The 25,475-nt window shown below is 38.0% G+C and overlaps 1 protein-coding gene across 6 annotated transcripts in view; it reads left to right on the top strand.

Annotated features, from left to right (window-relative positions):
- Positions 1–205: 205 nt before the first annotated feature.
- PER3 (period circadian regulator 3) overlaps positions 206–25,475 on the top strand; it is a 44,461-nt gene continuing 19,191 nt past the window's right edge. For 4 of the 6 annotated variants that reach the window (XR_466616.2, XR_466617.2, XM_007492111.2 and 1 more), the window contains exons 1-13: positions 206–336; positions 3,058–3,486; positions 3,826–3,971; positions 4,765–4,880; positions 6,194–6,395; positions 10,376–10,424; positions 11,209–11,351; positions 12,939–13,017; positions 13,884–13,990; positions 17,826–17,982; positions 19,659–19,764; positions 21,327–21,455; positions 22,291–22,414. Coding sequence is in view for 4 of the 6 variants with exons in the window: in XM_007492111.2 (XP_007492173.2) it covers positions 3,338–3,486; positions 3,826–3,971; positions 4,765–4,880; positions 6,194–6,395; positions 10,376–10,424; positions 11,209–11,351; positions 12,939–13,017; positions 13,884–13,990; positions 17,826–17,982; positions 19,659–19,764; positions 21,327–21,455; positions 22,291–22,414 (1,507 nt within the window). In the remaining 2 variants the exon portion in view is untranslated. Of the gene's footprint in view, positions 3,487–3,825; positions 3,972–4,764; positions 4,881–6,193; positions 6,396–10,375; positions 10,425–11,208; positions 11,352–12,938; positions 13,018–13,883; positions 13,991–17,825; positions 17,983–19,658; positions 19,765–21,326; positions 21,456–22,290; positions 22,415–25,475 lie in introns of all 6 variants that reach the window. The other 2 variants (XM_007492110.2, XM_007492109.3) reach the window with 2 other exon arrangements.

Raw genomic sequence — 25,475 nt, 5'->3', positions numbered from 1 at the left:
TGGCTAAGAGGCGCCACTCGCCCTGCCCCTCCCCGCTGGTTATGTAATAGGATTTGGGGGGGCCTCTGGCGGGTTATGTAATCAGAGCGCTCCCTTCACAAGCTCCTCCCTCTGACCAATGGGGGCGACTTGGGCTGGGCGCGACATCCAATGAGGCGCGGAGGGGGCGGGGCCCTGTCACGTTGCAGGCGGGCATCCGCTTGTGGGGGGGACGGCCCCGCGGCACGCGGCTGGCCCCGAGACCTGCGCGCGGGACCGGCGCGAGCGAGCCAGGACCGAGAGAGGGCGGAGGCGCGCGGGGGGCCCGGCGGCGGCGGCGGCAGTGGCGGCCGGGTGGTGAGTGAGTGTCTCCGCGCGAGGCCTGGGGTCCCGACGAGTCGAGGTCGCGATTCGGTCACGCCCCCCTCCCGGCGGGGAGGTCCCCGCCCGAAGGGCTTGGCTCCCCTTCTTAAAACGCTTTAGACAGGGAGTGGGGCGAGGGAACCCCCTAGAGACTGGGGTGGGAGGGCGGGTTACGTAACCGCCCCCGGGGCCCAGCGGGTAACAAGTTGCCCTTGAACTTGGGTGGATGGGAGAAGGCTGCCCAGATCTTCGGGGGAGAAGCCCCCTTCTCATTTCCCCGCCCCTCCCACCCCGGAGGAGGGGGCGCAGGGCGCGGCGGTCCTTTCCCACGGCCTCGCAACTTTTGTTGCTAGTCCTGCCCTCGCTGTTTAGGGCTTCGGCCGCTTTAAACTTTGAAAAACCCCTTTGTAACTTGTTAGAGATTGAAAGGGAAGGAGGAGCACAAGCACAGATTAGGCGCCTCCCGGAGCCATTAAGCATTGATTAAGCGCTAGCTGTGTGCCAGGCTCCGTGTTGTGTATTGGGGATGCAGAGAAAGACAACAGACAGCCCCAGCCCTCGAGGAGTCAGTCCTTAAGCATTTATTAAGGCAAAAGACTGCTGGGTAGCTCAGTGGATTGAGAGCCAAGAGGTCCTGGCTTCAAATTTGGCCTTGGACATTTGCTAGCTGTGGGACCCCGGGCAAATCATTTCACCCCTATTAGCTAGCCCTGATCATTCTTCTACCTTGGAACTGATACTTAGTATTAATTCTAAGACAGAAAGTAAGGATTAAAAAATAAAAAGGTAGACCTAGTTCTCAAGGAACTGCCCATCTAATGGGTGAGCTAGCATGCCAACAGCTATGTCCATACTCCTTGTAAACAGTGTAAATGGGAAGTAGTTTCAGAAGGAAGGAGTGGGAGAGAAGGACCAGCCAAGGTCTCTTGCCCAAGGGACAGAGCTTGAAGAAAACCAGATTGGGGAGGTGGGTAGAGGAGAGCCCTCCAGACCTAGAGATGGCCAGTGAAAAGGATAGACAGAGCCCCATGGAGACAAGGAAGATCTGGTTTCAGATCCAGTCACTTAACTGTTCTGTACTTTTCTTTAAACTGAGGGTATTGGATTAGATGGCTTCTGTTGTTGTTCAGTCATTTCAGACCCCATGGATCATAGCACTTCCATACTGGCAGTGGGGTTTTCTTGGCAAAGATACTTGGAGTGGTTGGCCATTTCCTTCTCCAGTAGGTTAAGGCAAACAGGTTAAGTGACTTATCCAGGGTCACATAGCTTGTGAGTATCTGACTGGTTTGAAGGCCAGCCCTCCAGTTGACCTTGAGAGGTCATCCTAAATCAGTGATCTTATATTGAAGAGGATGGATTGAAGAGGGGAAATCTATTGGAGTTAGAATTGACAAGACTTGGCCACTAATTGATATGGGAGTTGAGAAAGGAAAGACAAGCATGCATGACTCCAAATTGAAAATCTTGGGGACTAGGACAGTGGAGCCCTCTACAGAAATAGGGGAGTTTGGAGGAGGGATGGATGTGAACCTTTCCCTGATTCTTTCTCTCCATGGACAATCTGAAATAGAAAGAGAAAACCAATGCTGGAGACAAGTGACCAGATTTCAAGTGACACATCACCCCAACTCCCCGTGAGACCTTAAACAAGTTAGTTTTAATCTTCTTGGGACTTAGTTTCCTTGGCATTGTGGACATATCTGCATTTCCATCATTTTGCACAATGCCTGGCACAGAAAAAGTATTTAATAAATGCTTTTCTTTCATTTATAAGAGGAGAGTTGGACTAGAGGACCGCAAAGGTCCCTTTCAACTCTAGGTCTTTGATCCTAGTGTTCTAAGATCTGGGTTCAGATCCTGCCTCTGATCAATACTAAATGTGTGTGACCTCTGAAAGATATTTAATGTTGAAGTGCCCTCACGCAACCCTGACCAGAGACCATATGTGTTTCCTCTGCCAATGAAATCATTGGTCAGGAGGCAGTTAAGTGGCTCAGTAGATTGAGAGCCATGTGTAGAGATGGAGGTCCTGGGTTCAAATTTGTTCTCAGATACTTCCTAACTGAGTCACCCTGGGCAAGTCACTTAACTCTCATTGCCTATTCCTTACTGCTCTTCTGCCTTAGAACCAATACATAGTATTGATTCTAAGATGGAAGGTAAGGGTTTATAAATAAATAAAAGCAAAAAAAAAATCACGGGAGCAGACCCCAAAATTCTTACCCCTGGACATGTTATTATTGTCCCTTATACCCTTGTTGAAAACAGAGGTGACTTTTCTGTTTTGTCTTGGTATCCCCAGCTTCTAGCACAGTACCATACCATAGAGGGTGTTTAGTGGACTCTGATGGCATAAGATTGGTAGTGTAATGAGCACTGAATTTGAAACGAAGTGACTTGGGTTCAAACCTGAATACTATTGGAAGAAGAACTTCTGGTACAATGGAAAAGGTCCTGGATTTGGTTATAGCAACTGAGTTTTGAATCCCAGCTCTGCTCCCTGTTACTCAGATGACCTTAGAAAAGGAGCTGCATCTCTTGGGACATTGGTTTTCTCTTCTATTAAATAATGGGATTGGACTGGGTGACCTTGAAGGATCTCATGATACCTGTGTCTCAAAGAGGAGCCTATGATATTGACGTTGTAGTTTCAGGTATCAAACTCAGATTTTACATCCGAACTTGTTTCCTTTTTTCTTTGATTTTTTTCAGATTGAAGTTGTTATGCTTTAGTGGAAATATAAGATGCTGAAGTTCTTTATTATGGAAAATATCAATTCTAGAAAAAAATTCTCCCTAGTGAATGACAGCAATTAATTACTCATGCACATTTTGCAAATCAGTGTAACAGAAAATTTTGTGATAGGTGATGGCTTGGAACAAAATGATAACTGGAGCATCATCATTGTTGATTCCAAAATAGAGAACACATTCATTTAGAACCACCAGTATTTAGAAGTCAAAGAAGGCCATTCATTGTAAAGGTCTAGAAATGCAGTGCAGTAAGTCTGATGGCAATGACTCCAGTGGAAATGAATTTAATGGACCAGAATCCAATGGGACTGATTCCCTTGATAAAGAATCTGATGAGATATGGAAACAAAGCTTCAAACAGCAAAACAAAACTGTGACTGATAACAGGTGAGTTTGGCTTTTATTTTGATCAGTTTTCATTCTTCATCTAAGAGAAAAAGAGAAAAGAGACCAAATTTTAATTACTAGAGAAAAAAACCTGGATACAGATTGAATCAGTCTCATTCCCAGTAAATATCTAGGAAAATTAAGCTCATGTGGAGTAGATTTGAAAAGTTAGTAGTAGAAAATAGAGGCCTGTAGTTAATGGCAAAGGAGTAGATCTAGGAGGAAGGGGGGAGCAAATAAAAGGAATCAAGGCCTTTATGTATCAGTGGTGAAACATCAGTTCACTGAGGAAGAGAAACAACTTATGAAAATGGAATTTTGCCTTTTATTGCTTTTCAGTGAACAGCAAGATCGAAACAAGACTTCTGAAGAACTTATGATGGTGGTCCGGGAAATGAAAAAATATCTTCCATCAGAGAGAAATCATAAACCAAGTATTCTTGATGCCCTCAACTATGCCCTTCGATGTGTAAACAGTGTTCAAGGTAAAGTTGACTCAAGAGAAAACTCAGTAGTTGAAGCATGTCATTGGTCCAGTGCACTGTAAGCCCTTTCTCCACCAGAGTTGTTGCCATGGTTTCAGAATATACAGAATGAACCAAATGCATCAATTTCATTAAGTACATTGGATGAGTAAGACCATGATTAATATAAAATATTTTGTCTGGCAAAAGATGGGTATTTTCAGTGATACCCTTTATTTTAGAAACACTGATTTTAATTTACATTAAAAAATACTTTTGATCAAGTATAAAACATTTTTTAAAAATAGAACTCAGTTAATTAGTAATTGCCAATAAACTGCTAGTACCACTCTTTCCTATTCTTTCTCTTTTCCCCCCTCAAAACATACCCTTAAAGTTCTTCAGGTACATATCATCTCTCCCTATAATCTTTACAGATTCTAAATGCAGTCTAATTCCAGCAATAAAAACAATATGAATTTTCCTTTAGCACTGCATACTGCCTGCTTCCTTTTTTAGAAATGTGTGTGGTTAATTCCTTAAGTGTATTTGTAGCATGTATTTTCTGTATGATCTAGAAAATGTTCATGTGGAAAATCTCCATTGGAGAAACCCTCAAAATTTCAGTTTGCACATTTGCTTTAAAGGTACTATAAATGAGTTTGTAGATTTCTAATATGTAAGTCACTATTTAAAACAAACTTATTATTTAATTGGGTAGTATCATTATAAATACAAAACATTAATTTCTTATAAAAAATAAATATAATTCAAAGAATCAGTTTTAAAAATTATTAATTTCTGTTGTTTTCAGCCAACAATGAGTTTTTCCAGATTCTCAGACCAAATGGAGCACACCAAACAGATGTAACTAAGTACAGTCTCAAGGAGCTGGCTACCATTGCTTCAGAGCACACTTCTAAAAACACAGTAAGTGGCCCAGGATGGGTCCTGTCCTTCTCTACAACTTTTTCAGGACTTAGTCTATATGTAAATATTTAAAATCGAATAAACTGTATAGTTTAAAAAAGTGTAACCTAAGGTAGATAATGTGAGAAAATCCATTTAAAGTGCTTCTGCCATTGCCTTGGAGACTCTAAAAGACTAGTCTTTGCAATGTTTTGGATACTGTATAGTTCCTATAGCCATAGTATTTATGCCTGTTTGTCTAAAATCAAATGAAGAAAAAATCATTTCAACAGGGTGGCCCTTGTCACTTTTTTTCTGTTAGAAGGGTAATTTTCATTTTTGTCAGTATTAGTTACTTTTTCAGGCTTTTGCAAACTTAGGGAATAAGGAGTTTCCATCTATTTTTGTGTCTGCAGAGAAAACAAGACAAGATTGTGTTTCTTTAGAGAATCTCTTCATATTAAACAAAAAGTTGAGCCTCCTCTTAAATTGTATATCATTTAATATTCTGGAAATCAATGAATGATGCCATGTTGTTTTGAAATTATAGCCCAATTTCAATTTAAAATAAAGCTAATGGATTTAGTGCTACTCTCTTAGCAGAGGCCATTCAGCAAGCATTTATTGAATACTTTATACATGCCTTTTGAAACAGGGTGTGGTAGGGATAGAAGTAGTAACTGGAATAACAGATATCCAAGAGGCAACTAAAGAATGTGACCATGAAAAATGGGCATCTTGTACCAATTCTGTGATGATGGAGACAACCAAAGTAAAGAGATGCCCTGATGTAAGAGCTCATTGCTGTCTTGAGCCAGGCACTAGAGGGTTAACCAGAGAAGGAAGACTGCACATAAAGGGGGCTGGAAGCAAATGCCACATTTAGAGACAGGTGTCTTTAAACATTATTGAAGTTCTTTCATTTGGGCACTGTTGCATGGTCTAGGACAGAATCCAGGGCAAGAACTGGGTTCAAGTTCTACAACTGGCACATGCTCTGTCTCATATCCAGGTGACCATGAGCAAATCACTTAACCTCTAAATTCCCAAAGTAACTCTGAGAGAGATTATGAGTAAGTTTTTGATGTGCATTAGAGGAAGAAGCTTCTGAATCCTGAATCCCTGCATCAGTGAAGTCATAGATTCACACAATAAAAGATGGTTTGTGGGCAGGGAATGAGATGTCACATAATCCAAATATTGTAATGCTGTTTTGGAATTAAAAAAAAAATTAAGGTTGTAGCTGTTCATCATAAGTTGTAAAAGAAAATTACCTTATGATGGCTCTTGCTTATAAAGTTTAAATGTTTGCATTTTAAAAATGTCTTTGATAGGACACTTTTGTGGCGGTTTTTTCGTTTCTGTCGGGAAAGTTGGTACATGTTTCAGAGCAGGCTGCTCTTATACTGAACCGTAAGAAGAATTCCCTGGCATCTTCCCCATTTGTTGAGCTGCTTGACCCTCAAGATGTGAGGGTATTCTACGCACACACAGCCCAGGCCCATCTTCCATTCTGGAATGTCAGCACCCAAACAGGTGACATGAGCAGTGTTCCATTAATTCTCATTTAAAAAAAAAAAACAATTCATTTGCCTTTAATTTAGAATTGAATGCATATTTAATAAAATATGCAGTATAGTAAGACTAATGAGCAAGTGTTTTAAATAATTGGTTTTTAATGGGATAAAAATCTAATAATTTGCTCTGGTTGTTGCTAGCTTGATTCTACTTTGTATATGTGCTTGTAGGTATAGATATATAAATCTACGAATATAGAGATGCATCTCAAATGACAGCTTATAGCTTCATATACATTGTAAATATAACTAACATAAATTTTGGCCCTCATATATCTAGCTTACTACAGTTGAAGTATTTTTATCTCTGTTTTGTCTACAGTGTTGCTATTCAAATAGATTTTGAATCTCATGAATTGTGATTGAACACTGTGAAATCTTTCTCTTTCCTGTCCCTAAACTACTAAAGGGCTATCTTTTTTTTTTAAGCTTGTACCCATTTTCTTGTGTTAGAAATCTTTAATTAGAAAGTTCTTTTTGCCCTTTTTTTCTAGTGTCTTTTTATTAATATTTCATTCTTTTGAGTCATCTTAAAAGATATTTTGGTATTTTTCTATTGTCTTTGTGAAGGGTATCTCTTCCCAACCACTTTAGGGGTTCATTAACTCCCAGTCTTCTCCCCACCTGCCTGTTTACTTTTTTTTCAAAGTACTGTGACCTTCCTTTAGCCAGTGAATAATGTTGGATACTTGCTTTTTCAATTACAGATATTTGCAATCAGTCTTTTGTCTAATGTTACATAATTGTTTGAAAGTTGCCCATTTCTTTCTAGGCTAAGACTATTCTTTTTCTTAGCTACTCCCAACATTCTAAAGTGTTTCTGTTCATCTCATTACTCTTACAATCTTTTTGTCCTTTCTTTTTTAACTCATTCTTTAAATATCATCAGTACTTTTCTGCCCTGTCATTCTTCATTTATCTCGGTGCCCTCGTTGTCCAGCATGGCACATTTTCAAGGGTGCTTTGTATGGGCTAAGATTCAGGGCTTTATAGTTTTTGTGTTCTTCCCCATCTGTTTCTCTTTTACAAGCATTCTTCAGTGATCCACCCCAGTTTTCCTGATTCTCATTTGCCATTTCTTATCTCTTTTGCCTCATAGAACTTAATTCCTAAAGGTCTGATGACCTTAAAGTCTTTGCCTTATGTCATATTACTTTTGAGTCTCTGCTTTGGTGTACTTGCTCTTTCTTTATGCTGGGAATGTTCTTGAGGCTCACGTCTTTCCTCAGTATCATTTCTTGAGTTTCACTCAGTTTAATGATTTCTTCTTGGTTACACATAGTATTGATGGAATGAGATACTTGGATTTACCACTACCTTCAATGTAAAATCATTTTCTTTCATTGGACTTCTACTCCCCTATTCCTCATTCAAGGTTTAAGGAATAATTGCAAATTCTAGTGTCCTAGCATTAGAGGAATAAGTCCTTGCCCTTGAATCATTTTTGTGATTTTACAAAAATATAAATAAATTTTTAGAGGAAAAAATTAAGAGCCTCTATGATTTTACCAAGATAACTATATCAAAGCTTTGAAGTTGAAATTTGAATTTGGGTTTGAAAATCCAGTCTGATTCACACTTAACTTTCAAAACCTAGATCCATTGATTGCTACTAGTATGGCACTGGGACCACTAAGGCTTCCCTCTCCAGGTCAATCTATAAAATGAAGCTTCTGGGCTCAACAAGCTCTAGAGTCCCTTCCAGCTCTTTAACTCTGGGATACTTTAAAGCAGCCCTCTGCAATGGAATAAATGGATGCCTTTAGAATTCTGATATTAGAAAATAGATCTCTTTCTCTGTTCTGTATTATCTCAGGCTATGTAATCCAGTTTGGTGTATTTGTAAATCCATTTAATATGAGGTGTTTTTTTTAACCCTTTTGTTCTGTCTTATCAATACTGTGCATTACTTCCATGTCAGAAGAGCAGTAAGGGCTAGGCAATGGGGGTTAAGTGCCATGGTCACACAGCTAGGAAAACATCTGAGGTCAGATTTAAACCCAGGACCTTTAGTCTCTAGTACTGGCTCCCATTCTACTGATCACCCAGATGTCCCTGTCATTCATTTTTAATGATACTTATACAGTAATTAGTCCATGGTCTCAAACCTCCTAGTCTTGATTGTAGATAATAAGTCTACATTTATAGCAATTGTAAAGATAATTTTAGTGTTTTGACTTAAATATCTAAATTAATTTGGTCACCAGGGATGATTCCCAAATAATAAAATACCCAAGTCAGCTGGGAATTATGGAGATAATTAATTAATATAGAGAGAAGGAATTGAGAGAGAGAGAGAGAGAATTAATTTAAATTGCTCTGGCTCAGGCTGAGCCAGGCAGTAGTTAAAGGCCTTGGCCAAAGTGGCCTTCCTGAGTCTAAAGGAAAAAGGGAGTCAGTCTTATCACTCACCACTAGACCGTCTCCAAGGAAGCTCCAGTCCTCCACTGAACTCAATCTCCTGAACTGAGTTCAGAATCTTCTGAACTGACTTTTAGCCTCCTTTTAAAGAGAATTTTCTCTTATGTCACCTCCCCTAAATTTTTACGTATGCCAATCACAGTAGACGCTTTTTTCCAGGACTGCCCATTCTTAGTTCTCACCTTCTCTGGTTAGATTATATCTTTTGAGTACTTCACACTTCTTTGTTAAGCTTGCCTTTTGTGAGTTACTTGACATTTTTGTGATTAATTTAAGCTTTATAGGTACTTAACACCTTTTTGTATTAGATCTAAAAATAGACCTAGCTTATGGTTCTAGCTTTACTGTAAGGTATGAGTTAGGGACTTTCATTGTTCAATCAGGAGTTTACAACTTTATCTTCCCCTAAAGTATGTCTAAGTATGGGTGGAGTAATGTAAAATTCCCAAGACATTCCTGATTTTTGTTAGACCAAGTATCTCCATTGTTACAATAAGGAAATAGCTAAATCAAATTTTCTAAAGTACAGTCTGAGTAGTTTTTAAGATTCACACAATAAAGATGTAAACTCTATAAATATATATGTATATATATCATTTTAAATTTAATTGAACTTTGGCATTTGGTCAGACCAAAGGTACCTTCAGTGGCACTGTTTGTTTTGTGTAGCTACTGTCTGTAATGTTGCTTTAAAAAAGTTTGAGGTTATACTCAGAAGCATTTGGTTTTCCATGAATGACTTTTGATGGATCAGCGGTCAGGGAATTTTTCTAGGAGCTCCTTGAACCCCTTTGTCTTCTGCTTGTCCCTGGTATAGAGGCAGCAAGTCCTTCTGCCTTCCAGTGAGTGCTTTGTCATATGGTTCTTCCTTTTGTCATCTTTCTCCTGCCTCATTCATTTGTTAGAGCATGGTCACAAATTCTAGTGTTCTGGGGACTCTTAAACAAGTCTGTGCCCGTCGATGACACTCATGACTTTGTAAGTTTTCATCATGCCTCACCCTTCTGCCTTGTTAACTAGAGACCTCATTCTTTTTGCCTCAGAATTCTATATGATACCTTGGCCATTTGATTTTCTCTAGATCTCGAGATTTCCTCTTTGCTGGAGATGTGATGAACAGAACTTCAGATATTGGTCTAATATCTTAGGATTCTTAATGTTTGGCCCATTGTCTTTTGAATGGGTCTAATTTGCCATCATTCCTGTAACAAGCTGCTATGTGAAGCCATCATTGTCTAATTAAGCAGAGTTATTGTTGCATGCAAGTTCTTTCAAGAGATGATTAGGCCCCAAAGTATGGGAGAAGGTGTGTGTGAGATGGCATATACATTACATATAATATGCATATATATATATATAAATGGTGAGTATAGACTTTTCTGAAAGTCAGCTTGTTTCCTTGACCAACTTCCAAGTAAAGGAGCAAAATTAGAACAGTTATGGGCTAAGGAGGAGGAAGAACTTGGAGAACATTCTTGCTTGAGGTGATCATTTGCAATCTGTGTTTATTTCTGGCAGCCTCCCAGTATGAATATTCTCAAGTGAAGCCCTTTTTCTGCAGGATCAGGTAAGTATAGGATGCACCTCAGGTGGACTCCTATCACACACTCCTCCTGGGAATTGGGGGGCATGGGGAGGAGAATCATGTACAAAAGACATTTAAAGTAAGGGGATCTTGGCCTTGGAGGAACAAGCAGAGTTAAGGAGCAAGAGAAGAGGGGGAAATTCAGTTTAGGATCTAGGTTTTTATGTGATTAAATACTTATGAGTATAAAATACTCCTGAAAGTAAGCTAACATCTATGGTTCTTAGCAGCAGCCCTAGAAGTGAGAGGGATAAAAGTAGGATTTTGGATGCTAAGGAGATGGAGAGGTAAAGTAAGGTAGTTCCACTAGGTTTTAAAACTATGGTTTTACTCACTTCACCATCACCAAACACTTAAGTTGCCAAGTGGCAGAATGAGTAGTGTGAAGTAGTGAACAGAATGCCCGTCCTGGAGTCATGAGGACTGGGTTGCATTCAAGCCTGAGATGCTCCTGGCTGTGAGTTCCAGACAAGTCCCTTCATTGTTGTCTATCTCAATCTTCTCATCTGTCAAATGAGGAGATTGGATTTGAATGACCACTTACATTTACAACCCCAAATCTGTGATTTGTGATGATAAAAAAGAAATAGCACTGGGTATAGGGGCAAAATGTAGATCGTGATTTTCCACTTTTGAAAATAGACACATATATAATATATTTCCTTTTCTGAGAAATCACTGTGAAAATTTTGAATATTTTGGTCATCTGTCTTCTAAATAGTAACAACATTTATTTTAATCAGTTAATCATTTAAAATTTCCTCAGGGGAGGTAAAGACCGAGAACAAGAAACCTATTATTATCCGTTCCGGATCACCCCGTATTTGATCAATGTATATAATTCTACTGACACTGAATCAGAACCCTGCTGTCTTGCTCTCGTTGAGAAGATTCACTCTGGTTATGAAGGCAAGTCATTCAGTTTGTACAGATAGAAGCACATTAGGCGAGTGTGTGTGAAGTACCTGTATAACTCTGCAAACACATCTCTATATGAAGAGCAGAGCTTAGTCTCCTGAATCAGACACCTGGGATGAGGAAAGGCCTGGCCCAGCCTGCTGCCTAACCTTTTGGGGATTCACCCAGATCAAGCCCACACTTTATCTTTGTGACTTATTTACAAATCTCTTCAGTCATTTCCTTTGAGGGGCAGTATGGTAGAGAGATCTAGGAGGAGAATTTGAGTACAGGCACAAAGTTCTCATCTGGAGTGGGGAGGGGAAAAAGGGGAGATGCTGGAAGCCATTTAATTTTTTAGATCTCTCATGTGAAATGATGAAAATAAAAAAATAAAACTTCATCAAGGAGGTTCTTGTAAAATGAATTAATTCATCTAGCATTTCTTAAGGACTTTCTATGTGCCAGGTATTGGGCTAGATTTGTAGGTTACCAAAGAAAAGCCAATCATTGCCCTCAAGGACCTTACATTCTATTGTGGAGATTAATTTAATCAGAATGTCTGTGACCTATGACCTCACAAGTGTAGGGGTGCAGGTGGGGGGTGTATGTCCATGAAATTGCATTCAGGTACAAGAATTGAGTATTGACCTTCCGGTATCTCCCACCTCTTTCTCTTCCTCCCTCCCCAACTTTGCCTTAAATAAACCCCTGTACAAGCTACACTTGCATACTTACTTCCCAAGTATATATCTGGCATGCACACAAGCCTGATACCCACCTTTTTTTCCCCTTTCAAAGTGACTTTATACTAGGAGCAGTCTAACTCTGGGATCAGTAATTACATACAAAGTATCTAATGCAAACTCCAGCAAGTAGGTCACCAATGTGATCATATTGCCTACTGACGTTCCTTAAAAGCAGAACACAGAATGTACAGACAGGGATGTTTTGCTAACTTTAAAGTTTCTTAGGAAATCTATCATAAAGTATAACTTGTTTTCGAGTGACAAAGCAATATATCTAAACCCACATAAGTATCTACTGTTTAACATTACCAGTTTAATTCACACAAATCAAGAAATGCAAATACCAAAAAAAAAAAAGTCTTTTGTAGTTCACGTCAGAAGGTTATTCTTTGGGTTTTGGAAATTTTTTCTTTCCTTAAATTTTTCCAATCATAGAACCTATTTGATTAAGTGAAAAATGAGCCCATTCTTTAGTGATCTCTAGATACCATTTCATTTCTGCACAATTCTTAAATGCCATTGTACTTTTTCATCCAATATTTGAATTTAAGTTGCTTTTTAAAAAATAAGTACTTTGCACATTAGAAGCTTTAATAGGGTCTTTGTCTAACTATCCCACTCTGCTGCCCATTTCAAAATCATATAGATTAAAATGTTGCTGAGATTTTAATGAAAATTGTCAGCACTTAAAATAGTACTTGTTAGTGAAATTTGTCACTTATTTTAAATAGATTTATATTCCTTATGTATGCTCTTATTGTTTAGACATATAACAGATTCACAAAATAGCTACAATAGTTAATGAATATTTATTGGCATTTTAAAGATATCAAGGTATGTGTTTTCCTAGCTCCCCGGATCCCCGTGAATAAAAGGATCTTTACAACAACACATACCCCAGGGTGTATGTTTCTTGAAGTGGATGAAAGGTGGGTACTTCTGTAAGCCTAAACCAGTGAGAAATACATTTCTGAAAATGGCTTCCCATTCAGCACATTGAGGTTTATGTTGTTAAAGCACATCTTTTTAGTATGTCTTAAGTCTCTCTCTTTTTTAATAAACTAGATCTTAACATTAAAAAAAATTGTTCCAGTGATTGTGTTAACTAAAAATGCTTTCTTTTTTACCTTTGAAAAAATGCTTCACCTACTCATCTTGACAGTAGCCACATTAGGTAGACAGAGCAGAGATTACCTGTTTTACATATGAGAAAAACAGATCTGATAAGGAGGAGAGACTTGTCTAAGACAAGATCGTGAATGAGGACCTCACTGTAAATTGTCAGACCTCCCAACCACCAAATTAGTTAGGATGGTAATAGAGTATGATTGATATGAAAAGGTCTTAACTTCTGAAAGAGAAGCTGAAACTGACTGCCTTGTCCTTAGTTTTTGTTTTTGTTTGTTTGTTATAAGGCATACCACACATCACAGAGATAGCATGATATCTTATTTACATGACAGTGGGATTTACTCAGTATGGCACTTCAAATACAACTCATTTAAAAGTGTTAATTGCTGAAACTATTTGCACTGTAAAATACTCATCATTTTACTGCTATAGGAAATTTTGGTACAGTTAGCTTTTACAAAGCCTTCTTGGTAGGCTTTGTTTATCTTTGTTTGTTCCCTTAAAGTCTTAGCTCATAACCATTATCATAGACAGTTTTCTGCACTAATTTTGTCAATTAAAATTACCTTTGAGGAAAAAATACTGGGAATTAGATTTGGTTGGAAAGGGTTCACAAATATCATTTCTCAAATGTTTTCTTTATGGTGATGTATGTCCAACCCAGAGCTGTACCTTTGCTGGGCTACCTCCCTCAGGACCTGATTGGAACCTCTATCTTAATGTACCTGCATCCAGAAGATCGTCCTCTGATGTTTGCTGTCCACCAAAAAAGTAAGTGAATGGGTATGTGTAGGAAAAAGGCTTTTTTCATATGGACTCTACATCATTTATTGATTCTATTACCCTATTTCTGATCATTATACTTTGGCCTTCAGCCTGATTAGCAGTGTCCTGAATTCCAACTATCTTATCAATGTGATCATGCTGTTTATTTTTTAATACAATTTAATTGACCTCTTGTCTTTTTATCGCCTTCATTTCCCATTGTATTGCTCCCTTCTCCCCTTCCCAGAGAATTCAACCTTTAAAGTGAAGGGAAAAACTGGTATAACCTATATCAGATTATTTACTGCCTTGGAGAGGAAAAAAATCTGAATCCTAAAATGTCAGAAATGATTGTCAAAAATTATTTCTTTGTGTAACTGAAAAAAATGAATAAATATTTTAAAATGAAGAAGGGGAAAAATTCAGCAAAATTAATCCAAATATCAAAAAAGGCTGAAGCTTTTCTGCAATGTTCCACATACCTGGTCTCCAGCCTCTGTGAAGAAGAGGTGGCAGCAGGGGCCTTCTCCTGTCTCTCCATTGAGCTAAGCGCTCTAATCTCCATTTTTCCTCACACAGTATCAATTGTGTGTGGTGGTGCTTTTTCACATCAGCATTATTCTAGTGATTGTTTCTGTTGTTTTCCTCAATCTGTTCCTTTACTCAACACCAGTTTCTCTAGGTCTTCCATGTGTTCCTGGAGCCCATCCCATTCAGTGTTTCTTACACATCCATACTGCTTCCCCTGCATTGATTACAATTTGTGGAGCTGATCCTTCACTCTGTGAATGTTACTTGTTTCCTATCCTTGGCAACTACAGAAAACAATATTGTAAATATTTTGGTTTATGAGGATTTTTTTTGCATTAATCTCTGCCTATGATTTATGCCTGCAGTGGAACCCCACGGACAAAGTGTGAGGGCCTATTAGCCACTTTCTTTACATAATTCTAAATTGTTTTCCAAAAAAGCAGTTTACAGTTTCACCAACCATGCATTGTTTTGCCTGCCTCTCCAACATTGACTCTCCCCATCTTTTGTATTTTTGCTTTTTTGCTGGATGTAAAGAGAAGCCTCTGAGTTGTTTTGATTTGATTTCTTTTATAATTAGTCATTGAAACATTCTTTCATATGATTGCTTGCAATCCTTTTAAGAATTTTGTTTGTTTATATCCTTTTATCTTTAAAGGAATAGTTTTTGGTTTCATTTATTTCTCATGGATTGAAGCTCCTAAGTATGTATTTAATAAAATGATTCTTCCCTACCCAGGCATTTCCTCTTACTCCAGTTGTGTTAGTTTTATCCATACAAAAGCTTTTTGCTACCCCACCAGAGGGTTGGGGAAACAGCTAGATGGCTCAATGGATAGAATACTGGACCTGGAGTCAGAAAGACCTAAGTTCAAATCTGGCCTGAGATAGTGTGATCATAGGCCAGTCATTTGATCTATGACTTGCTTAGTTCCCTCATCTGTAAAATGGGGATAATACCATCCCTTACTTCCTAGAGTTTTCATGAGGATCAAAAGTGTAAAGTGCTTAGCACAATGCTTGGCACATAATAGGTACTATATAAAGGTTAGCGATTACTATTTTCAATTTCATGAATGAAAATTACCTATTTTATCTTTTGTAATTATGTCTGTCCTTTGATTAAGAATTCATCCTTTGGCCATAACTTGAAAAAATATATGATTTGTTTCTCTTTTAATTTTCAATGGAATGATTTTTTAAAAACCTTTATTTTCCATCTTAGAATCATTACTGTGTATTGGTTCCAAGGCGAAAGAGCAGTAAAGGCTAGGCAATGGGGTTAAATGACTTGGCCAGGACCACACAACTAGAAAGAATCTGAGGTCAAATTTGAACCCAGAACTCCCCATCTCTGAGCCTGACTTGCTGCCCCAGACTTCTAATATTTAACTCATTTACTGATTTTGAATTTGTTATGGTGTTTGGTATAAGATGTTGACTTAAATAAATTTCTGCTAGATTGCTTTATAATTGTTCCAATAATTCTCATCAAACGGAGAGTTCTTTCATAGGTAATTTATCTTTTGGAGTTTATTGAAAACCAATTATTTGAGTTCAATTGAAGATAATTATTTTTAAGAAGAATAAGCAATAAATAAGCCCTATATAAAAGATTTCAAATCATTTTTATTATACTTTTAAAGGCAGTGTACTAGAAAACTCAAGAATAAATACCTTCAGAATAGACAAATAATTTTTCTTTTTTAATTTTTCTTTAGAATATTTTTCCAAAGATTCATGATCCCATCATGACCCCACCACTCCTACCCCCTGTAAACCTTAAAATTTCCCAGACCCTACTTTATAAGATTGGATTAAGACCATTCCCCATTTGGGCAGTGAACTCTACTTAAAGCAGGAATGTGAGAATTCTACTTTACCTACTTGGGTCTGCCCTAGGGGAAGATAAAGTTGTAAACTCTTTTCTGAACAATGAAAAGTACTTAAACCCATACTTTTCTTAAGCTAAGTACCTATAAAGGTCAAGCAACTTGTGAATTTACAAGGAACCAAGAACTGGAAAACTTACTCAGAGCTTTCCTGGTGTGAATTACTCAAAAATCCACACCTTCTTAGGTGTGGACTAAAAATGGGCTGTCTTTTAGAAAAACGTCTACTGTGATTGGTAGATGTAAGGACTTAGGGGTGGTGACATAGGAGATTTTGCCCTTAAAACTAAGAGCTCAGGGAAGAGCTGAGGAGTCATTCTGAAACATTCAGATTGGAGAGACTCATTCTGTGGAGACTGATTCTGAAACATTCAGATGGAGGAGGGAGCTGGTGAAAGCAGCTGAGATGCTGCTGGCCTGGTGTCATTAGAAATCCTTACTTAGATCTTATGGTGAGTTATAAAAAACTGACTGATTTCTCTTTTAAGACTCAGGTCTAGGCCATATTGGCTTTGAGGCCCTTCATACTTTTTCCTTTCTTACTCTCTCTCTTTCTTTTGATTACTCATTGTATTGTTAATTAAAATCTCTATAAAACCCAATTGACTTGGGTATTTGAATAATTGGGAATATTTCCCTGGCGACCATCTTATATTTGATTTTAAACCCAAGACACTGTAGTGAAACATATTTCTGTGGTAAAATTTACTCACCCTCTCTTATATCTATCACAATTTATATCTTCCACTATTTTAATCACTACAGTTTAAGACCTCAACCATTTTAAATCTCACAGTTTATGGTGACCCCACCACTTCTACCCCCTCACAGAGCCAACAAGCAGTTCCACTGAGTTATACATGTATCATTGTTCAAAACCTATTTCCATGTTATTTGTATTTGCAGTAGAGCAATTCTTTAACATCAAAACCCTAATCACATCCCCATCGCACTATGCGGTCGGTCATATATTTTTCCTAATGCATTTATGATTCCACAGTTCTTTCTCTGAATGTGAATGACGTTCTTTCTCATAAGTTCCTCTGGATTGTCCTGGGTCATTGCATTGCTACTGGTAGAAAAGTCCATTACATTTGATTGTGCCATAATGTATCAGTCTCTGTGTATAATGTTTTCCTGGTTCTACTCCTTTCACTCTACATCAATTCCTGGAGGTTGTTCCAATTCACATGGAATTCCTCCAGTTCATTATTCCTTTGAGCACAATAATATTCCATCCCCAACAGATACTAGAATTTATTCAGCTATTCCCCAATCGATGGACAACCCTTCATTTTCCAATTTTTTGCCACCACAAAGAGTACGGCTATGAATATTGTTGTACAAAACGAATAATTTTTCTTGACCAGTATCTTTATGTTAAACTAATTGTGCTTTCATTTTGTTGCTTTTTGTAGTCTTAAAATATGCAGGCCAACCTCCCTTTGAACATTCACCCATCAGATTTTGTACTCAGAATGGAGATTATGTTATATTGGATTCCAGCTGGTCTAGCTTTGTGAACCCCTGGAGCCGGAAAGTTTCCTTCATCATTGGCCGGCATAAAGTCCGAACGTAAGTCAGTGGAGATGTTGAGTGTTCTGAGCAAAGTTTTTACACTAAAATGTGTGAAAGCTAAGACTTTTCCTCCTGAGGACCTTGATATACAATGCTCACTAAGGGTTATCAGGTTCATGGTCATTTGGACTTTCAATAAAGGATTTATTATGCTTTTACTAGGGGAGAAAAATCCAAGTACAGTGATACTTTGATCCTTAATTCTCTGGATTAGTCCTCATTTTTTTAATTACCTGTGGTTTCAAACTAGAAATAGGAAGTGATTATTTTTCCTTATGTTATCATAATTGTCTTCATTATGGTGGAATCATAATTAACTGTAGAATACTTATTTAATAATTTTTGGGAAACAAAACATTTATTTTTATTTTTAAATTATCTTGAAGCATTTTACTTTAACATGGATGACTCAAATAAGATAAAAGTATGATCTGTAACAAGGGGAAAGTAAGATTGAAGGGAAACACAGAAATCATAACTGCGAATGTGAGTGGTATGAACTCACTCATAAAATGGAAGAGGATAGCAGAGAGGATGAAAAGTCAGAATCTCACAGTATGCTGTTTATAAGAAACACATTTAAAGCAGGGAGACACACAGAATAAAAGTAAGAAAATGGAGCAGAATCTGTCATGTTTCAGCTATGATCTCAGACAAAGCAAAAGTGAAAATTGATTTTATTAAGAGAGATAAGGAAGGAAATTGCATCTTGATAAAAGATACTATACAAAATGTAGTAATATCGAAATTAAACATATGCACCAAATGGCATAACATCTAAATTCCTTAAGGAGAAGCTACATGAGTTATCAGAGGAAATGGGCAATAAAATTATATTATTAGGGGACATTCATCTTCCCCTTTCAGAATTAGTTAAATCAAACCAAAAAAATAAGCAAGAAAGCATTTAAGGAAATGAATAGAATTTTAGAAAAGTTAGATTTGATAAGACCTCTGGAGAAAACTAAATGGGAATATAAAGGAATATACCTTTTTCTCAGCAGTATATGTCACCTTCATAAAAATTGATCACATAATAGGACATAAAATAGCCTTACAGTAAATGCAGATAAGCAGAAATACTAAATGCTTTTTAGACCATAATGCTATAAAAAGTACACTTTACAAAGGGCTACAGAAAAAAATTAATTGGAAACCAAAATATGAGTTGTATTTCAGAATAACAAGGAACCAAGGAAAATGCATAAGGGAGCCTGCCTCTCTGGAGGGTCAGATGAGCACTTTGTTCAATATAAAGAGTTTATGCTGGCTATTGTTATAGTTAAGAGAGCCCAAGAGATGGACTCTTACCCCTGAAGCCCCTTTAGAAATGTACAGACTCACTTCAAGAAGGAAAAAGGTCTAGTTAGCAAACTGGACCTGGGAAGCCAGAACTGATTTTCAGGGACCAAATTTTGTGAGTGAGACTTCACATTTTAAGTGTCCCTCATGAATCACTGAAATGAGAAAAAAAAATTGCAACTTTTTCTTAGTATTTGTGAACACATCCTCATGTGGAATTTGTATTTCCTGTTTTCTCTCTTGGAATCAAAGTACAGTCTTCTGCAAGAACCATATGAGCCATCTTTACACACACACACACACACTTTTTTTTTAATGAACTGGATTTCATCCAGCTTGGCCTGAACTGTCTTTCACTTGGCATTTTACAGGAGTCCATTAAATGAAGATGTTTTTGCCACCAGAATCAAGAACATGAGCAGTATTGACAAAGATATAATGGAATTACAAGATCAAATTTACAAACTTCTCTTGCAGGTAAAATAAGATCTAGAAAGTGTGCTCTACTCCTGATCCCTGTGAGGTTTGTTTTGTTTTGAGACAAGCTCTCCCACTAAGCTGACCCCACCGCATTTGCCATGGGTACAGAAATCTTGACCACCCAGGCTGCTCTATTTGCTCTTCCCAGGAGGCCTGGATGCCCTTTTTGCTCAGGGGTTCTCATCCTGACTTAGGGCAGATTCAGTGGAGTTGGCCTTCCTAAGCTCCAGTAAGCTGCCTATCATGTCCTACCATGGTCAAGAGGTGACCCTTCTCTGTCAATCCCAGAAAAGCTTTGCAGCTTTTTGTTGGGGTGAATAGTTTTTATTCTTTTTCTTGGCAGGCAGCCTCTTTATATTCATGAGAACTCATTACAGTTCATCTTCATCAGATGTCGACCTTTCATTCTATGTATAACTTGGAGGTTGTGTTTCATTCTCTCTTACTCCCATGCATACCAATGCATTCAACCTCTGGATTTTATGGATTTTACTTAAGTATTTTTTAATAATTCTAAGAGAAAAAGTCTATTGGCAATATGAAATTCCACACCCTTGCTAGTTACTGAGAAGGGTAAAATTAAGCTTTAGAGTGAATTATTAAAAGCACCTATTTCTAGAATCAGATATTTCTTGAATTACAAAATTATTTCTGCAATGTATATTCTGATATAAATATTTATACAGTAGAAACCATTACACTGCCCATTGATTTTCAGACTTTCCCAAAGCCCTAAGGCTTAACAAATAAGGAAATCAAGGCCTCAGAAAGCTATTGAATGGCCTGTTCCAAGTTATACAAGTAGCAAAGTCAAGGCATTAGACCATATCACCTTTATAATCCCTTCTAGCTCTAAAACTATTATTTGAGGTCCTTGGGAAAAAGTGGTCATTTTTTGTTTTAATTTGTTCAGATGCTTCTCAGCTCTCCTTTAACACAGCCCAAGGGGTCAAGGGCCTCTGTAATGAAAGGTTTAACAACCTTAGGGTTTAGAAACTCTTCTGTTGGGCAACTCTTTTCTCTCAAATGGTCCCATGAGCCTAAGGCTGCTATTGTTGTAAGGATCTCTCAATTATCAAGCAGTTTGGTGGACTTGAACTTGAGCCATGAGCCAGTGGCCCTAGGAACATATAGCAGAAAGAGGCTTTCCTGAAAAGTCTGGAGGGTGTCTTGTTCTTTACTTATGACAAGTCAAATTGACATTCCCTAGGAATAAAAATTTACCAGAACCATGGAAGAGAAGGACTAAAACGTGAAATACTAATTTCAACTAATAGAAAGTTTGCAAAGAGATGTTGGGGGTGGTTGTGTTCTCATTTGCAGCCTATTGCCGTTATTGTAACACAGGAAGCTTCAAAGGCCTTCTCATTGGCCATCCCAGTAATGTTCTAAACCAGATCTAACAGGATGGGAAGCCTTCCGTATCATGAACTGAATTTGAGAGGAGAACTTAATTGATCCCTAAGTTTTTTGAGGGGTGGGCCCTCTCTCAGTTAGGATACTTGGGTACTCCACTGTGTCTTCTCAGCCAAGAGCTCAGGGACATATTTTCCTTGCAGCCGGTTCATGTTGGTGGGTCCAGTGGCTATGGGAGCTTGGGAAGCAATGGATCACAGGAGCATTACATTAGCATCGCATCATCTAGTGAATCTAGTGGAAACTGTGTCGAGGAAATCCAGAAGGAGCCAGTAAGTTCATTCTTTAATATTTTTATTCAAATTAATTTTCTTTTATAAATTTAAATTGGAACAAACTAAAGTGTCAGTTCTGAGCCCAGCACCTGCTGAAGTAGCCAGGTTAATTCATAATAACAATAATAGCTAACATTTATTAAGCACCTGCTATGTGTCAGGTACTAGGCTAAGCAATTTACAAATATTTATCTCATTGGATCCCCATAACCACCAAAGGTAGGCAAGGACTTTTATGATCCCCTCTTTACAGATGAAGAAACTGAATTAGGCAGAGACTACTTCCCCAGGCTCACCTAAACAGTCAGTATCTGAGGCTGGGTCTGAGTCTTCTTGACTCCAGCAGCTTGCCCCTCAAACCCTGTGCTCTGTGGCTCCCTCAGTGACTAGTGACTTCAGTGAGTGAAATCAGGTTTGGAAACAGACCTATAAAACCCAAGATGACACCAGTTTGGCCTGATTATTGAGGCTTCTTCCACAGATGGATGTTTTTGTAACTAGGTTTGTTGAGAATTGGTTTGTGCCATGTGACCCTGTGCTTGGGTCCTTAGATGGTTGTAGATACCCTATAGTAATCCAGGGGAAGAGAGTGTTTGGCCTTGGGGCAGAGAGGTGTGAGTTCAAAACCAGTCTCAAATACTTAATAGCATGTATGTGACCCTGAGTAAGGGTATATCACCTTGCCTGCCTCATTTTCCTCACCAGTAGAATGAGGCCATTGAACTCAGCAACTTCTAAGGACCTTTCTAGCTTTAAATCAGTCCGTGCTCTGATTTTTTTTCTGTAATATATTTTGATGAATTTTCCTATTGTTTCCCCTTTTCCTCCCAAGATGACATTGCAACAGGTCTGTGCCACTGTCAACAGAATCAAAAATCTAGGTCAACAGCTATATATTGAATCAAGGACCAAATTATCAAACCAACAGTTTACAATATCAAATACAGAGCAACAAGGTGAGTTGGCATTATTTCTCATAGATAAAGTTAATAAATACTTTATCTTTTAAGATATGGCTAAAAGCTCTTGTCTATTTTTAAATAATTTTTTGTTCAACCTTGCTGATATTAGAATTTAGTCACAATTATGTTGCTGTGATATTTTTACTCTGGAAATAGACAAATGCCAATAATTACTGCCAAGGAATTTATAGAACATTGAGGATATTTTTTCTGATAGTTTGCTCACTACAAACTGAAACCCAGTTTTTCTAGACCATGCTTCAGAATAATACAGTAAGAATACAATTTAAAAAAATACATATTCAGTATGAAAAGAATAAAGTTGTTCTTTTCCATAAATTCAGACAATCAGAATATTTACCATATCATTTGGGTGTGAAACCTGCCATTTTGATGTGAGGTGAGGTGATGGATTCTGGGGTATCCCTTGTTTTTGCATTGTTGTTGCTACTCATTGATATAGTAGGAAAAAATCTTAAAATGAGGTGCTCAAATTGCATGTTATTCACCATCTCTAATTTTGGTGTCCTGGTCGTACTTTAACTCACTCTCTGTTTGAACAGAATGTTAATCTCTGGAGGTTGGACTGTTTTTGTCTTTGAAAGACATTTTTTGAAATGAAATGAAAATGAAAGCATTGTCTTTGGTAGCATTTTGTATGGCACATAAACTTTCATTTTAAAAATGGCAGGAGCACACTCTTTTCTCCTGGCACAATAATAGCAAGAACTAACATCTAAAGAGGGCAGCTAGGTGGTGCCATAATGAATAAAGCCCTGGGCCTGGAGACAGGAAGGTTCATCTTCTTGAGTTCAAATTTATCCTTAGACACATACTATAGCTATGTGAGTCTGGCAAGTCACTTAACCCTATTGACTTCAGTTTCCTTATCTATGAAAGAAATTGGAGGATAAAATGACAAACCATCCTAGTATCTCTGAAAAGAAAATATAGAATGGGAACATGAAGAGTCAGACATGACTAAAAACTGCCTGAACTTAGTGCCCAAAGGCTGGCAAAGCACTTTACACTAATTAACTCTTTTGAATTAGTTCTGACAACCCAGATAGCAATACCAGCTCACTTTTTATCAGGACATGATATAGGAGGCTCTGCTCCTTTGACAGGTGGTTAGCTAATGATAATAGCACTGCTTCCTCTAAGACTGTCCCATTTTTTTTGCATGAACACTCCAGGCTCAACTATTTGTTTTAGGTGGTGAATTGAAGTTTTAGTGTTTTTTTAAGACTCAAGGATATAATGGGCAAAAAGCCTTTTTTATCTTTTGACTTTTTCTTTAAACTCTTACTTTTCTGAGGGAGAAAGGGGGGGTTATCTATAAAAAAGTTGGACTGGGTTATATTTAAAATAGGGTTGCCAGGAATTTATATTAATTCCAAAGAGATTTATTTATAATTTATTTACAAAATATAGAAAGAGTAAAGTAAGAAAATCAGAGAGAGAATAGGGTAATATATATATAGCCTAAGCACTAAGTAATTTACTTCCAACTCATGGCTCAACCTGGGCAGAGAGAGTTAGTCCTTAGGCCTTGGCAAAGCCAAGGACCTAGGGAAGACTCTCCTGAGGCTGGGATTTTTTTTTTTTCCCAGAAAATCCAGCAGTTAAGAGTCAGCTTTTCACTCACCATGTGTCAGTTAAAAGGAAGAGATTTTTAGAACAGCTTGGTCTCAGGTCTAGCCTCCACTTCAAAGAATGAAGAACTATCTCTCACAGGAAGTGACAGCTCCTTTTAAAGATGCTTTTTTTTTGCATCACTTCCTGTGTCTTCCCCGAATTTTACGTCTGCCAATCACAGTTGAAGCTTTGCTTTAAGACTGCCCAGGGGCAGTTAGTTTAATTCTGATTTGTCACCCACTATTGCACACATGGGTCACAGACCTCCCACTTAGTGATTAAGTGGGATGTTTATACTTTTGGTGATTAGATCTAAAAATGGGCAGATCTCCATACTCAACTTTTTTTTTTCCTTTTAAACATTATTTTATTTGGTCATTTTCAAACATTATTCATTGGAAACAAAGATCATTTTCTTTTCCTCCCCACCACTCCCACCACCCCTCCCATAGCCGATGCATGATTCCACTGGGTATCACATGTGTCCTTGATTCGAACCCATTTCCATGTTGTTGGTATTTGCATTAGGGTGTTCATTTAGAGTCTCTCTCCAATCATATCCCTTCAACCCCTGTAGTCAAGCAGTTACTTTTCCTCAGTGTTTTTACTCCCACAGTTTGTCCTCTGCTTGTGGATAATGTTTTTTCTCCTAGATCCCTGCAGATTGTTCAGGGACATTGCGTTGACACTAATGGAGAAGTCCATTACGTTCGATTGCACCACAGTGTATCAGTCTCTGTGTATAATGTTTTCCTGGTTCTGCTCCTTTCGGTCCTGCATCACTTCCTGGAGGTTGTTTCAGTCTCCATGGAATTCCTCCACTTTATTATTCCTTTGAGCACAATAGTATTCCATCACCAACATATACCACAATTTGTTCAGCCATTCCCCAATTGAAGGGCATCCCTTCATTTTCCAATTTTTGGCCACCACAAAGAGCACAGCTATGAATATTCTTGTACAAGTCTTTTTCCTTATTAACTCTTTGGGGTACAAACCCAGCAGTGCTATGGCTGGATCAAAGGGCAGAGAGTCTTTTATCGCCCTTTGGGCATAGTTCCAAATTGCCCTCCAGAATGGTTGGATCAATTCACAACCCCACCAGCAATGAATTAATGTCCCTACTTTGCCACATCCCTTCCAGCATTCATTACTTTCCTTTGCTGTCATGTTAGCCAATCTGCTAGGTGTGAGGTGATACCTCAGAGTTGTTTTGATTTGCATCTCTCTGATTATAAGAGATTTAGAACACTTTTTCATGTGCTTATTAATAGTTTTTATTTCTTTATCTGAAAACTGCCTATCCATGTCCCTTGCCCATTTATCAATTGGAGAATGGCTTGATATTTTGTACAATTGATTTAGTTCTTTGTAAGTTTGAGTAATTAAATCTTTGTCAGAGGTTTTTATGAAGATT

This window comes from Monodelphis domestica, chromosome 4 (assembly GCF_027887165.1).
Source record: "Monodelphis domestica isolate mMonDom1 chromosome 4, mMonDom1.pri, whole genome shotgun sequence".
NCBI lineage: Eukaryota > Metazoa > Chordata > Mammalia > Didelphimorphia > Didelphidae > Monodelphis > Monodelphis domestica.
Note: the sequence above shows the minus strand (reverse complement) of the source record. Positions and strands in the feature narration are given on the sequence as shown.